This window comes from Triticum aestivum, chromosome 7A (assembly GCF_018294505.1).
Source record: "Triticum aestivum cultivar Chinese Spring chromosome 7A, IWGSC CS RefSeq v2.1, whole genome shotgun sequence".
In the NCBI taxonomy this organism is placed as follows: domain Eukaryota; kingdom Viridiplantae; phylum Streptophyta; class Magnoliopsida; order Poales; family Poaceae; genus Triticum; species Triticum aestivum.
This window is the reverse complement of record NC_057812.1, coordinates 280,418,290-280,429,620: the sequence shown is the minus strand read 5'-3', so window position 1 is coordinate 280,429,620 and position 11,331 is coordinate 280,418,290. Positions and strand designations below refer to the sequence as shown.

Genomic DNA, 11,331 nt, shown 5'->3' with positions numbered 1-11,331 from the left:
TTAATTCATTGAGCAAATCATTCTGAGCTTTAAGTACTTGTTCTACTTGAGTGGTAACCATAGAAGCATGTTTATTAATAAGTTTAAGTTCACCTTTAACACTAGCCATATAATCACTCAAGTGTTCAATCATATAAGCATTGCGTTTCAGTTGTCTACCAAAATAAGCATTAAAATCTTCTTGCTTAACCATAAAATTATCAAATTCATCCAAACATCGGCTAGGAAACTTAGCAGGAGGGATTTCAACTTTATCATATCTATAGAGAGAGTTTACCTTTACTACTTGTGTCGGGTTATCAAGACCGTGTGTTTCTTCAACAGGTGATGAATTAAGACCGTGTATTTCTTCAACATGAGGTAAATTCTTAACATCTTCAGCTGTTATACCTTTTTCTTCCATAGATTTCTTTGCCTCTTGCATATCTTCAGGACTGAGAAATAGAATACCCCTTTTCTTTGGAGTTGGCTTAGGAGTTGGTTCAGGAAGTGTCCAATTATTTTCATTGGTCAACATATTATTCAATAGCAATTCAGCTTGATCAACTATTCTTTCCCTGAAAACACAACCAACACAACTATCCAGGTAATCTCTGAAAGCATCGGTTAGTCCATTATAAAAGATATCAAGTATTTCATTTTTCTTGAGGGGATGATCAGACAAAGCATTGAGTAATCGGAGAAGCCTCCCCCAAGCTCGTGGGAGACACTCTTCTTCAATTTGCACAAAATTATATATTTCCCTTAAAGCAGCTTGTTTCTTATGAGCGGGGAAATATTTAGCAGAGAAGTAGTAAATCATATCCTGGGGACTACGCACACAACCAGGATCAAGAGAATTAAACCATATCTTAGCATCACCCTTTAATGAGAACGGAAATAATTTAAGGATATAATAGTAGCGAGTTTTCTCATCATTAGTGAACAGGGTAGCTATATCATTTAATTTAGTAAGATGTGCCACAACAGTTTCAGATTCATAGCCATAGAAAGGATCAGATTCAACCAAAGTAATTATATCAGGATCAACTGAGAAATCATAATCCTTATCAGTAATAAAGATAGGTGAAGTAGCATAAGCAGGATCATATTTCATTCTAGCATTCAGAGATTTTTCTTTCAGCTTAGCTAATAGTTTCTTAACATCACTTCTATCATTGCAGGCAAGAAAGTCTCTAGCAGTTTCTTCATCCATAACATAACCCTCAGGCACAACAGACAATTCATATCTAGGGGGAGAATCTTCATCATCACTTTCATCAATATTATCAGTTTCAATAATTTCATTCTCTCTAACCCTAGCAACTTGTTCATCAAGAAATCCACGAAGTGGCACAGTGGTATCAAGCATAGAAGTAGTTTCATCATAAGTATCATGCAAAGCAGAAGTGGCATCATCAATAACATGCGACATATCAGAATTAATAGCAGAAGCAGGTTTAGGTGTCGCAAGCTTACTCAAAACAGAAGGTGAATCAAGTGCAGAGCTAGATGGCAGTTCTTTACCTCCCCTCGTAGTTGAGGGAAAAATCTTGGTTCTTTGATCTTTCAAGTTCTTCATAATGATAAGCAGATATAAATCCCAAGTGACTCAAAGAATAGAGCTATGCTCCCCGGCAATGGCGCCAGAAAATGGTCTTGATAACCCACAAGTATAGGGGATCATAACAGTTTTTGAGGATAGAGTATTCAACCCAAATTTATTGATTCGACACAAGGGGAGCCAAAGAATATTCTCAAGTTTTGCAGCTGAGTTGTCAATTCAACCACACCTGGAAACTTAATATCTGCAGCAAGGTATTTAGTAGCAAAGTAATATGATAGTAATGGTAACGGTAGCAAAAGTAATATTTTTGGTTTTATAGTGATTGTAACAGTAGTAATGGAAAAGTAAATAAGCGAAGAACAATATATAAAAAGCTCGTAGGCATTGGATTGGTGATGGAGAATTATGTCAGATGCGATCGATCATGTAACAATCATAACATAGGGTGACATTGAAGAACCAGCTCAAGTTCATCAATGTAATGTATGCATGTATTTCGAATATATTCATACGTGCTTATGGAAAATAACTTGCATGACATCTTTTGTCCTACCCTCCCATGGCAGCGGGGTCCTATTGGAAACTAAGGGATATTAATGCCTCCTTTTAGTAGAGTACCGGACCAAAGCATTAACACATAGTGAATACATGAACTCCTCAAACTACGGTCATCAACGGTAAGTGTTTCGATTATTGTCACTTCAGGGTTAACGGATCATAACACATAATAGGTGACTATAGACTTGCAAGATAGGATTAAGAACTCTCATATATTAATGAAAACATAATAGGTTCAGATCTGAAATCATGGCACTCGGACCCTATTGACAAGCATTAAGCATAGGAAAGTCATAGCAACATCAATCTTAGAACATAGTGGATACTAGGGATCAAACCCTAACAAAACTAACTCGATTACATGATAAATCTTATCCAACCCATTACCGTCCAGCAAGCCTAGATGAAATTACTCACGCACGATGGTGAGCATCATGAAATTGGTGATGGAGGAAGGTTGATGATGACAATGGCGATGGATTCCCCTTTGCGGAGCCCCGAACGGACTCCAGATCAACCCTCCCGAGAGAGTTTAGGGCTTGGCGGCGGTTCCGTATCGTAAAACGCGATGAATCCTTCTCTCTGATTTTTTCTCCCCGAAAGTGAATATATGGAGTTGGAGTTGAGGTCGATGGAGCGTCAGGGGGCCCACGAGGCAGGGGGTGCGCCCAGGGGGGTAGGCGCACCCCCTACCCTCACGGACAGGGTGTGGGCCCCCTGACGTGGATCTTTCTTCCAATATTTTTTATATATTTCAAAAATAATCTCTGTTGATTTTCAGGTCATTTCGAAAACTTTTATTTCTGCACAAAAATAACACCTTGGCAATTCTGCTGAAAACATCGTCAGTCCGGGTTAATTCCATTCAAATCATGCAAGTTAGAGTCCAAAACAAGAGCAAAATTGTTTGAAAAAGTAGATACGACGGAGACGTATCACCCACTCCTTCAACTTATATATGGAGGGGCGGGGCACCCCAAGAGGGAGAAATTTTCCTAGACGTCTCAATAGACAAGTCTTAGACAACATCAAAATAAATGCTGTCGAGATAGAGGTAACAAAACCTCGCCCCTGTAACCGAGATCGTCATCATCATCAATATGAATCAAGCAGGATGTAGGCTTTTACCTCTACCGAGAGGGGCCGAACCTGGGTAAAAACATCGCGTCTCTTGTCCCACTCAACCCCTCTCAAACTACCACATAGATGCGTTGGCCTCACGACTAAGTCCTCACACTAAGGACATCCGCCGTGACAAATCCACGACAATTTATAATATACCCCTAGATGAAGGCAGTATCCATATAGGGCAAAAATGTAAATGTCTTCTTCTTTTTTGAGGGGCATGAAGAATGCAAATGTCGGCCCTAATGGGCTCAGCATAACTACGGCCCACCGGCCCACTTGATCTCAACTACTACTACCGAGAATGCGCATAGCAAATCCCCCAAAGAAAAGGAACCCGCATCGACGAATTAATAAGCACGGCTCCGTTGCTTCACGAACTCTCCTCTTTCTTTTTCCTCCACCTCTATCGCTCCTCCTTCCCCCGGACTCCACCTCAACCCCCTCTCCGTCGCGTCGCCGCGGAGCCCTAGGACGGCGCCGCCGCCCTACCGCCATGGCGCAGCCGTCGCAGGAGGCGATCGAAACTTTCATCAGCATCACCGGCGCCGACGAGGCTGTCGCTGCCCGCAAGCTCGAGGTGAACCGACCTGCTCCTCCTCACAACTTCGTCTGTACTGTCTATTGTCCCTTCCCTTTCCCCGTGAAAAAAATCTGTGCCAGGGGCTACGTTCGTGTGGATTTGGTGGCTTTCTGGTTGAGTTAGGGTTCGCTCTCTCCCTGCTCGTGTGGGTCAGATGGCGATGCGGTGGGATGGCGGCTGGGCGGTTTGTGTGTGTGTGACTCAGCATCAGCGTATGATCAGTATGCAGAGTCGTGCTGTAGGGTGCTTAGGGTTGATGATAATTCTCCAATTGTGGGGTTTCTGGAGTGTAATGCCTGTGTTCTCCGATTGCTGCATACACTTACCTTATGTTTTATGTTTGTGCTTTAAGTAACACGGAATCATCAATGGATTAGAGTTGGGGGTGTCTTCGATCTGATAAATGATATGGCTGTAAATTGAGTTGATTTGTGCAGTGGGGAAGACTGAAATTTATGGAATCTGTCCAGATGTTTGCGCCATGAACCGTAGGGAGGAGCACGGTAGTAGTTAGTTGTATTTGCACTTTTGGAGTAGGGGCAAGAGGGAAAACATTTTTTTTTTGAAACATGTTTGTCGTCTCTGGATGTGCCAAGAGTCTATGTTAACTGAATGGCTGAAGTTTTGCAGATCTGCTTTTTCAGGAGATTTATTTCGACCGAGTATTTGATGAACAGATACACTATTAGTGTTTGAATTATTGTGCATTTCACTTCCTTATATTTGTTCATCTAATACTGCTGTAAAAACATAGCAATTTGGATTTTAAACAAGTAAAATATTAGTACATTGAATTTCAGTTTAAACCTTACTCAGTATCACTCGATGTGCTGTGCTGCACCTTATAGGCTAGGATACACTACAAATTTTAACTTGTTAAACAGTAAGGTTGAGGTGATAATGTATTCATGCTATTTTGGCTTTATTATCCTTGATCAATCTGGACTACAGCTATTGTTTTCGTCATGTTTTACACCTTGCTTATCTATTAGATTTAGACATAGTGATTCTTGCAATATGTGTATTACTAGCTTTCTGGGCTCATATATATGATAATGGCTGGCCAATGAAATGTACATAGGAGCATAGCGGTGACCTAAATGAAGCGGTGAATGCATACTTCAATGAAGGAGATAGATCCACGTAAGTATTTTGCTCTCTCATCTGTTCTCTTTCTGGTATGCGTTTAGTGTCCTAACACCCACGGAATTTCCTTTACAAAATGTAACCAAGCTGTATGATTTTCAGCACCAGAATCAATCAGAATCCTATACCTGACAGTCATGATGATATTATGGATCTGGACGAACCATTTGATCCTATGTTTAGCCGATCTATGGGCAACCCTTTTGGTATTTTGGACCCAAGTTTTGTTGAGAGAGCCGCTGCTGGTTTCTTTGGTCAGGGACCTCAGGTTACACATCCCAGGGATGTGCGGCAGATACCTATTGAAGTTAAAGACACTGATAATCCTCAAATTGGAAGTTCTGGTCAGGGTCCTGTTATTGAAGATGTTACTGGACGTGAGTCTTCATATGGTCTGGAGGTTCATGGGACTGTTGTCATTGATGAGGATGATGATGACTTGCCATCTACCCATGCTCCTGTTATCCCAAGAAATACTCCAAGCACATACAATTCTGCACCAAGTGCTCCTCCATTGGTGGATGTTAGTGACTATAACAATGACATAGAAGAGGAGATGATCCGTGCAGCAATTGAAGCATCAAAAAGGGATGCGGAAGGACTTACAAATGTAAGCTTCGACTTATTGGATATCTTCCTCTTTTAATAATGTAGGTTTTACACTTTAGTTTGAACAAGTCTGCTGTGTTTAGGCTTTAAATAGTGGTGCATGTGAGAATGTATCACTGGTCAGAGATAATGATCTAGCACGAGCAGTTTCTCTTTCCTTGGAGGCAGTTCTCCAAGATTTTGAGCTCTTGTTTTGTGCATGTATATTTACTATTTTTTTTATCAATCAGGTAGCAGAGCGAGAGAGAGTTCTACTTCAAGAGGGAATGCATGCGGTTGATAATTCTTCTGATTTATCTGATAAGGAGGACATTGAAGGAGCAAGTGAGGCAGTTGAAAGGTGACTATCAAATATTGTCCATTGTCTAACTTTATTCCATTAATTGTAGATCAATAATTTGCTCGGTTTCTCAGAAATGTTTCATCACTTGCTCAATTTCCATTGTTCCATCAGTCTGCAGTTTCAAAAGCATTGTGTTTGTGCTATTTTAACACAAGTTTGACTAGCTGAGCATGCACATTGTGTGTCCTATCGTAATAGCCTTGAACTAACCTTTCTGTATCTAGTGTAACTAATTCCTTGTATTGTCCTTTCTTGTTGTAGGAAAGTACTAACCACAGGGCAAGCTGGAACTTCTAGGCAATTGGTTGATGAAGAGAACTTCCAAGACGATATTGAAGATGTTGACGAAGAACCTTTAGTTAGACAACGTTCTAGGCGTGTTCTATCTGGAACTGCCGGGCCAACAGAAGCAGTGCAAAGGGCTGACAGTCCTCCCTCGGGCCCTCATTCTCATGGTACTGAAAATGCTCACCAGCATAATGGAGCTTTCCCCTCAGAGGTATTCTAATCACCTCATGCCTCTAGGAGGCTTCTGTTTTGGTGCACTACAGTTTCTCCACAACTCACGGTTCTGTTTTTTTTTTCTGTCAAGTGGGGAGGCATTTCTTCTGAAGAGCACGATGAAGCTGTTATGCTTGAGGCTGCTATGTTTGGTGGGATTCCTGAACACACAGAATATCCATTTCCCCTCCCATCTCATGGAATCTCAACTGGCTATCCCCGAGTAGCACATCCTCCATCACCAACATTAACTGCACAGAGGTTGTTAAGGGAGCAGCAGGTATGGAGCTGTATTTATCTGCTAGGGAATGGATTGACTATTGCACCTAACACATGATATTTAAATTACAGGATGATGAGTATCTTGCAGCCCTCCAAGCTGATAGAGAAAAAGAGTTGAAGGCTGTGGAGGATGCTGAGCTCCGTAGATTAGAAGAAGTTGCTGCAAGAGAAGCTGCTATTGAAATGGAAAAGCAAAAGAACGAGGAAAAGCTGAGAAAACAACTTGAGGAAGAGGTACTTCAGTTGGTATTATCTATGAAGTTCTTTGGGAAAAGTTCTGGAATTCACTCCTCCATTAGTATTTCTCATGTTTGCTACATATATACCTCTATATACACTATACAGTAGTGTCATGGGCCTAGCTTAACACACACATCCCGATGCTAACAGTATAAGAGGCCACGTAATATTCTGGGATGTCTTGTGTATGGATTACGCTTGGATGCTGTACTGGTTAGGGTTTGCTTATCAGGATGATTTATTAAATCACTGCGGATGTGGCAAACTGTCAATTAATGAGTATTAATTTTGAACAAGAGTGGAATGAATGCCAGTTTGTAAGATATGCCTGAGATTGTTGAACTTCGTAGTATGTTCCTTTATTTAATTCTTACCAGGGTATACTTTTGAACTTAGTTATGCTTAACTAGAAGCAGCTTAATACAAGAGATGTCTCTTGGAAGCATTAGAATCAAAGTTGTGTAGGGTCATTGCTATTTCTTGCTGTGACTATCCCCATCGTCAAATAAATGATAAGAAGCATGTAATATTTCTTCTTCAGACTCTGTTAAAGCTTGATTAGTCTATTATTCTCGATGTACGTGTTATATTTGGCGCTGCGACACATTTATTATGCATTTGTTTCACATCATGAAAATAGGAGTTGGAGTCCATGCTTGCAGCCAAGCGAACATCATTACCAAAGGAGCCACTGCCAAATGCTGAAGGAGCCGTCACAGTTGTAGTTCGCATGCCTGATGGTAGTCGCCAGGGAAGGCGCTTTTTGAAATCTGACCAGCTCCAGGTAGGCTGCTTTTAGTTGCCAGTTCTATTATGGAATCATTCATTATAAATTTATACCTGCTTCCAACTTTCTGGGATTTTATTGCAGGCCCTTTTTGATTTCATTGACATCAGCAAGACATTCAAGCCTGGAACCTATAGACTGGTAATTATACCATTTTTCTTCTATTTGAAGAAGTTATGTTCACAAAAGAAGTTCTATTGAGAAAGATCAATTCAGCTTCCACTAACGTGGTATAGTGGATCATGATCATATACCAACAGTGCTTGGTTGCCCACGCTGTAACAGTGGAAACTATATCATGTTTCCACAGTTCAGTTTTTCGTCATCAACATCTATGTATTAGTGCTGCTATATCAATATATGCCACTGAATAATGCTTGAATTCCCATATTGATCCATTCCAAATGGACTATGTAGCTTTAGTAGTTAAGTTCAGATAGTTGACGGCAGCATTCAGTACAGTAACCTGTATGATGATTGACCGCATAGAATGTGCGACTCAGAACCATTTCTGCTATATGTGGCATGCTTATTTTCATTTTTAGATCACAATGATTTTCGGGCATGCTTATAGTGATTACCAGAAATACATTTTAGCTAATCATTCACTTCTGTTGTTTGGTATGTGGAATTTGGGATGATGTTTCAAAACTCTATGGAAGGAGCACGCCAGAATATCTTCTTGTTTTATACTGATATAGTATTCTGATTATTATATCAATACTAATGCAAATCTGTGATTTGCAGGTGAGATCTTACCCCAGGCGTGCATTCACCGACGAGGAGTGTCAGATGTCGTTGAGTGATGTGGGTCTCACCAGCAAACAGGAGGCCTTGTTTCTAGAACAAATTTCAGGATAGTGTGAAGGATTTAGTAATGGATGGCATCCAACTGGGGATTCATATTTTTTACTTCTATCTGTCATATGTTGATGAAAAGTTAGCAAGGTTTCTCGTGAACCTCCGCGTCGAGGAAGGTCTCATTATCCTCTTTTGTTTTATGATCCGATGTTAGTAAGTTCCATTGTGTACTCGGTGCCGCAATCCCACTTTAGGCATGCAGTCAGGATGTATATACAGTGCTCTTTTGTTATCTAAACTAATGGATTGCATGCTAAGTTTTTTGAGTTTGCAGACATCATACTAAGGTTCTTTGTGAGATATCCCAATTGGCGTTCATATTATGGACTCATGGTCACCTCGGTGACCTGCCCTCCCAACCTGATGCAGTCGCCACCTTGCATCAGCAATTTAGGAGTAGTATTTTTCTTTTACCGAATTCAGTAGTATTGATATTTCTACGCGGCATTGAGTGTTTATTTCTACGTGGCCATGTGGATTTACTATGATGAAATTTACCTTCCAGCTCCATCGAGTTTGAATGAAAAACAAAGTGCAGAGGTTAAAGTGAGAGGCCGTGCCTCAAATCGTCCATTTTATTAACGTGTCGAGATCGACAGCAGCAGCAGGACACGACAGACTGGACAAACGAAAACTAAGACGGCGGCGAAGAGGCAGACATGCCGCAACAACGGCAGAAATGACCACCTTCATTATTAGTCACTCTGTGACTCGCATCGTTTCTTCGTTCCGCCTCAAGCCGCTGCCGTTCATGCACAAGGAAAAAGGAGACAGAATCAAGCTTAGAAAACTTTGGACGCATAAACAAAGCAGTGGTAGTTATTTTATTTTGAAGAAGGAATGATGCATGGAGGGTTGTGTTGGCTTACAGCAGTTGACTTGTCCGATGTTGCAGCGGGAGGGGAGGCTGTTGATGATGCCCATGGTGCTGCACGCGCAGTCGCGCGAGATGGAGCTCAGCGCGCTGCAGCAGTCGGCGCTGGGGTCGGCCGCGCCGGGCACCAGGTACGCGCGGCACGCCAGCAGCCGGTTCAGCTGCGGCACGCACCTCCCCGGCGGCTGTGCCTCCGCCGCCGGCCCGAGGCCGCCGACCACCAGGAGAACGAGGGACACGGCCAGGAGCGCGCGCGGGAAGGTGCTCGGCGCCATCGTACGTCGGTGGACTGTTTTTGTTCTCTCAAACGCTAGCGTGGCTCGTTGAGCTTGTGCTGGCTGGCTGTTGCAGTGCACGACGACGCGCTGTGGTATTTATACGGAGTTTGAGGAGAAGGAGGGGCGGCGAGCTTTGCATGGCTCACCTAGAGCTAGTAGAACGTAGAAGGCGATGACGCACCGTGCACGGAGCGAGCGGTGGAGCAGCCGTTCGAGCAGCTGCAGGTTTTGTGTGAGCTACCGAACGAGCGTCACGCGCCTGGGCGCATCACGCTCTTGAGATCTTCGCTTCTTTTCCGGTGCCGGCTTGTCCTAGGAGAGGAGCTTGCGACGCACGGCCTGCTCGATCTGTGTCTGTGCGCGGCTGCCAGGCAATGCCGGTGCCGGCATCTCTTGCCAGCGGAGTATCTGGAAGAAGTTTTTTTTATTTGCGAAATATGCCCACTTAGAAGAAGTTGTAGTTGCAGTCTTGAAAAATGTTCATCACGTAGTAAAAAAAAATGTACATCGCTTATTTGAAAAATGGTCATGATGTATTTGAAAAATATCACGGCGTATTTGAAAAAAAATTGTCGGGTATTAGGAAAAGATGTTAATCGCAGATTGGAAAAGTGTTCACCACGTCTTCGAAAATTGTTCGTCGGGTACTAGAATAATGTTTGCCTAATATTTACAAAACTGTCCATTACATATATTACAAAAAGAATTCATCGCGCGAACCAACCTGTGGTTGGATAGTTAGATGGACAGTGGTATTCCTAGCCCGCCAGCGTTCAAGTCTTGGTGCTCGCAAAGATGACATGCCGCCTCAAGCTCTCGGATGTGCTCATAGGGATAGGATGCGTGTGTGTGCGTTCATAGAGATGAGTGTATGTGATGGGGACATCACTACTACAATTACACCCACAATCCCTGCTGATACATATATTGGACCAATTATTAAAGCTCGCGCACGCCAACTAAATTATATTATCAGGTACTTTCATTTCTTGGTAACGACTCTAGTGTTTATAAGAATATAATGCTGCCTAAGTTAGATACTTTTGTTTTGCTTACAAATGAAGGACCCAACATGGACAAGAAGGATGAACACTGGAGCATGATCAAGCATGAAGATGATGGCGCGCGCAAAGGGAACAAGAACATAGTTTCTGGTAAAGTTTTCAGCATTTTGGAGCCACCATGATGACATCCAAGGACATGGACAAAATATACAAAATTGTCTTTTATAAATTTTGTCCGTAGCTTAATATAGGTGTTGCGCTATCTTATTTTTGCGTTAGACTCATGTATTTTCGAAATGCAACTTCGTAGGTTATTTTTAGAGTCCATACTGTAGGGGGAATGACCGAGGAGGTGTTTTAGTATGACCTTGCCAAAGGTGGATGAAATCCCCTCTCTTTTCCTCTATAAATACAACCCTTAAGACAACATTTAGACTTGAGTTTTGTTTAGATTAAAAGTTCACCATAGCTGCAACTTCGCGTTCTTCGTTTGTGTTCTACGACCAGAGCAAGACATCACATAATCCCACTTCCATTAATAAAGATTTCCTCTTATATTCGCAACATTCAGATTGCAATTTCAATTTCTTACTT

The 11,331-nt window shown here is 42.1% G+C and overlaps 2 protein-coding genes across 2 annotated transcripts; one reads left to right on the top strand and one right to left on the bottom strand.

Annotated features, from left to right (window-relative positions):
- The first annotated feature begins 3,548 nt into the window (after nucleotides 1-3,548).
- Nucleotides 3,549-8,832, top strand: LOC123152350 (plant UBX domain-containing protein 8). Its single transcript, XM_044571922.1, has 10 exons — nucleotides 3,549-3,809; nucleotides 4,894-4,955; nucleotides 5,061-5,568; nucleotides 5,798-5,907; nucleotides 6,172-6,409; nucleotides 6,503-6,691; nucleotides 6,763-6,927; nucleotides 7,574-7,717; nucleotides 7,805-7,861; nucleotides 8,468-8,832. The coding sequence occupies exons 1-10, from the start codon at nucleotides 3,726-3,728 to the stop codon at nucleotides 8,579-8,581; spliced, it is 1,671 nt and encodes a 556-aa protein (XP_044427857.1). The 5' UTR covers nucleotides 3,549-3,725; the 3' UTR covers nucleotides 8,582-8,832.
- Nucleotides 8,833-9,122: 290 nt separating this feature from the next.
- On the bottom strand, nucleotides 9,123-9,816 carry LOC123152351 (non-specific lipid-transfer protein C4). The gene is made up of 2 exons (XM_044571923.1): nucleotides 9,451-9,816; nucleotides 9,123-9,323 (listed from the first exon to the last, which is right to left on the bottom strand). Exons 1-2 carry the CDS (start codon nucleotides 9,728-9,730, stop codon nucleotides 9,316-9,318), a joined length of 288 nt encoding a protein of 95 aa, XP_044427858.1. The 5' UTR covers nucleotides 9,731-9,816; the 3' UTR covers nucleotides 9,123-9,315.
- Nucleotides 9,817-11,331: the final 1,515 nt, after the last annotated feature.

What these genes read in the sequence shown, in the direction of transcription:
- LOC123152350 (XM_044571922.1), top strand. Translation starts at nt 3,726, where the DNA reads ATGGCGCAGCCGTCGCAGGAGGCGATCGAAACTTTCATCAGCATCACC. An exon ending in GCAAGTGAGGCAGTTGAAAG is followed by an intron (nt 5,908 to 6,171) that starts GTGACTATCAAA and finishes TTCTTGTTGTAG; the next exon opens with GAAAGTACTAACCACAGGGC. An exon ending in TGAAATCTGACCAGCTCCAG is followed by an intron (nt 7,718 to 7,804) that starts GTAGGCTGCTTT and finishes ATTTTATTGCAG; the next exon opens with GCCCTTTTTGATTTCATTGA.
- LOC123152351 (XM_044571923.1), bottom strand. Translation starts at nt 9,730, where the DNA reads ATGGCGCCGAGCACCTTCCCGCGCGCGCTCCTGGCCGTGTCCCTCGTT.